General features: G+C 44.0%; 1 protein-coding gene across 1 annotated transcript in view; it reads right to left on the bottom strand.

Annotated features, from left to right (window-relative positions):
• ZMYND19 (zinc finger, MYND-type containing 19) overlaps positions 1 to 1895 on the bottom strand; it is an 8485-nt gene extending 6590 nt beyond the window's left edge. The window contains exon 1 of the mRNA XM_010180518.1: positions 1790 to 1895. Coding sequence (XP_010178820.1) covers positions 1790 to 1890 — 101 coding nt within the window. The 5' untranslated portion in view covers positions 1891 to 1895. The remainder of the gene's footprint in view (positions 1 to 1789) is intronic.
• Between the last annotated feature and the right edge of the window lie 1124 nt (positions 1896 to 3019).

Here is a 3019-nt window from a genome sequence, read left to right as displayed (position 1 = left end):
AGTGGGAAAAGGTCCCTGTCATCGCTGCAGCTTCCACAGCTACCAGCTCGTGTTTTGAGGTGAGCTATGTGAACTAAGATACCTGCTTGAATAAATTAACATTTTTGAAATGTGCTTTACTTGCAATAGCATCCAGCACGTGCCTACTCACTTCATCTTACACCAGAAACACACAATCAGGTTAGTTTTCTCAGAGATGATTTGTTGGGGTATGTTTGGGGAAGAACAGTAACTAAATTACACTCCCACAGCTGCAGTAAGTCAAGTCCTTTGCTTTTAATTTACCCAAGAAGCAAGGCTGGCGCTGGGAAGACCAATGACTGCTACCACCCATCTCTCCTGTCTTTCAAAGGCTCCAAACCCTTCAGGGCATTCTCGCCAAGGGAAGGACAAGGCACTAAAACACATTGCTGGGTTGTTTTCAAAGCAGCCCCCAGTGCAGTTAAATAAAACGGAGCACTGTGGCTATTCTGTTCAGGAGGGGCAGCACCTTCGTAGCCAAAAGGCTTTCTAAAAGCTGTCAAAAACCCCCGATTACACTCACAATCTCTGACTTTTTAACACCAGTGCATGCTAGAGTGACACAATTCGAGTCACCTAACTGAATAGGTTAGAATTATTTCCTAATTTAATTAAAACAAGCCAGAAGAGACAATGACTGGGCTGTGTAATAAGCAAATAGCTGGACTGTCATCATCTCCCCAGCCTTCAACAGCCAGCCAGAATAATTTTAAGGTGCTGTTTAGCGCTGCTTACAGACAACAATTATTACCGTACGAGGTTCACAGTTAGCAGCAGCTGACTGCAATTCTGCAATTGTAATAATTTTCACCCAAGTTCTATGCGCAACAAGGTTAAACATTAACAGGCGCAGGTTAAAATCCATATTTAATGAGCAGATTGTCAATAATAATAATAGCCTCTGATATTTTTCCCTCCTCTCGTACAAGGACCAGTTTGGGGAAGAAAAAGTAACCTGGAACAATAAAGAAAGCACAGCTGCATCTTAGCACCATGACTGCGAATTAAAATCTATGGAATTGAAGAGAAAACATATTTAATTTCTCAAAAAAGGCTTGTAACAGAAGTAACAGCTCTCTTTAACATACCCTATCTTTTCGACTAACTCATGAACACATCTAGAAAGAGCAGTGCATTAACTCACCGCATGAGCTAATCTCTCACAACTGAGTAAATTGGCCTCTGAATCTAAGCTGGCAGCTGCAAAGGCTATCAAGCACCAACTCAGAGTACAGAAAATAAAGACGTAGCAGCTGATACGAAGGCAGCTTTCCAGAAAGGCAAACAAAAAAACCCTAAAGTTATCACAGGTTCTATCGCTCTCCAGTGCTCTGCCAATTCTCATGGGTGCCAGAAAGACATACCCGATTATCACAGGACAAAAAAAACCCCCAAAACTAAAACCAATCCTCAGCTTAGGCTTCACCTATTAAATGGAGCCAGTCCCCTGCTCCCCCACACCACACTGCAATTTTAGTAGCATTTCTCCAATGTAAAGAGTCTCTACTGGGATAATACTCACCCATCACTGTTTTCCCTGGGAATAATGCTTTTTACCGAGACTCAGCTGTTTGAAGGCTCAGTGCAGAACCAAACCATGAAATCATCTACAGGCACCCCCTGTGCCGGGTTTCCCACTGAGCGTAGCTGCAAGCCTCTTGAGAAGACTTAAAATACTACAGGCAGAGAAATAAACTACTTACAAGTTGGTGGCAGCGAACTCCACCTTAGTGAACCCTTAAGTTTTAGCTCTCCTTACGATACCTACCAAAGCAGCTCATGTAGGAGACGGCCGGATCCCCTTCCACGATTTTTGTCGAATGCGTAAGCAAATATTTTAGCACCATTTCCATCAGCATCTACCTCCATGCGAGCCTAGAGAAAAGGGAAAGGCTGTGAGAACATCCAACACCGAGGAGCAGAGCACATGCTCCGCTGGGAAACGGGAAGGACCCAATATTTAATGCTTGGCTCCTAGAAATCACTTGACCTTAATGGAATTTGTGTTGTTTCAAACCTCTGCAGGGACCCAACCAGCCCCGCTATTGTCGGTTGTGAAGATGGCAAAGGGAAGAAAGGCGGCTGCGCACAGCAGGAGCCCCGTGTGGACAAAGAGCAGCAGCAGCAATCCAGTTGTGAGCCTGGAGGGCCAGGATCCATTCTCTGCTCTGGCACAGATTGTTGGTACAGCCACCAGCAAGGCTTTGTGTTCCACCTAATTCGGGGTTGCTCGTGACAGATGTGGTCCTGCCCTCTTTCTCCACTCCACAACTTGGTGTTGGTGCTAATACTCACAAACTGCACTAAGGGGCAGGTAAATTCAGGATCCTTGTAGTGTGTTACCACACTCAGTGGCTGTACACGTGCTTATAGTGAGCTCCCACAGAGGGGGAGTGGGAAAACGCAGTGTTTTCTGGTAGCACCATTGCCTCAGCACCTCAACTTCCACCAGCAGCTCTGAAGTACCCGCTGCACTGTGGGCACTAAGTAGAAGATGCTCTCTCCTCCAAAAAAGCCTTAGTTTTAGCTTTTCTAATCAGGAATTCTTCCCTTTTCAAAACCTTGGTAGAAACCACTTACCTTCTTCCAGTGGATATTAAAAGAAAACTTTTTTCCTGATCCCACACTAAGTTACAACAAAAGAAGTTTTTCTCATCCCAGACAGCGCACAGAGCGCACATTTTTAAAGTTTCCAAAAGCAAATAAGGGAAAACAAATTATCAGTTCTCGAAAAGTATATGAGCAGAAAGTTGAAGACAAAAAAAAACTATAAAATAAATTTATTTTAAACTAATGCTCATTTAAAGTGAAAAAAAAGAGAACTTTTCCTGTTTGAAAGCACAGACATCGGCATTTTGATAATTTCAAACTTTTTCTTCTCCCCAGAGCAGGAAAGTTTCAGGGCTGAGCGTTTCCACAAGCGGTTTTATTTAAACTTGTCACACAGAAAGGAAAAAGAAGCCCCAAGTCCTTCAGCGGCCGCTGGCGTTTCCCCGCC

Source organism: Mesitornis unicolor, unplaced genomic scaffold (assembly GCF_000695765.1).
Source record: "Mesitornis unicolor isolate BGI_N332 unplaced genomic scaffold, ASM69576v1 scaffold18013, whole genome shotgun sequence".
Lineage (NCBI taxonomy): Eukaryota > Metazoa > Chordata > Aves > Mesitornithiformes > Mesitornithidae > Mesitornis > Mesitornis unicolor.
The sequence above is the reverse complement of the archived record's forward strand: the minus strand, read 5'-3'. Positions and strand labels throughout refer to the sequence as shown.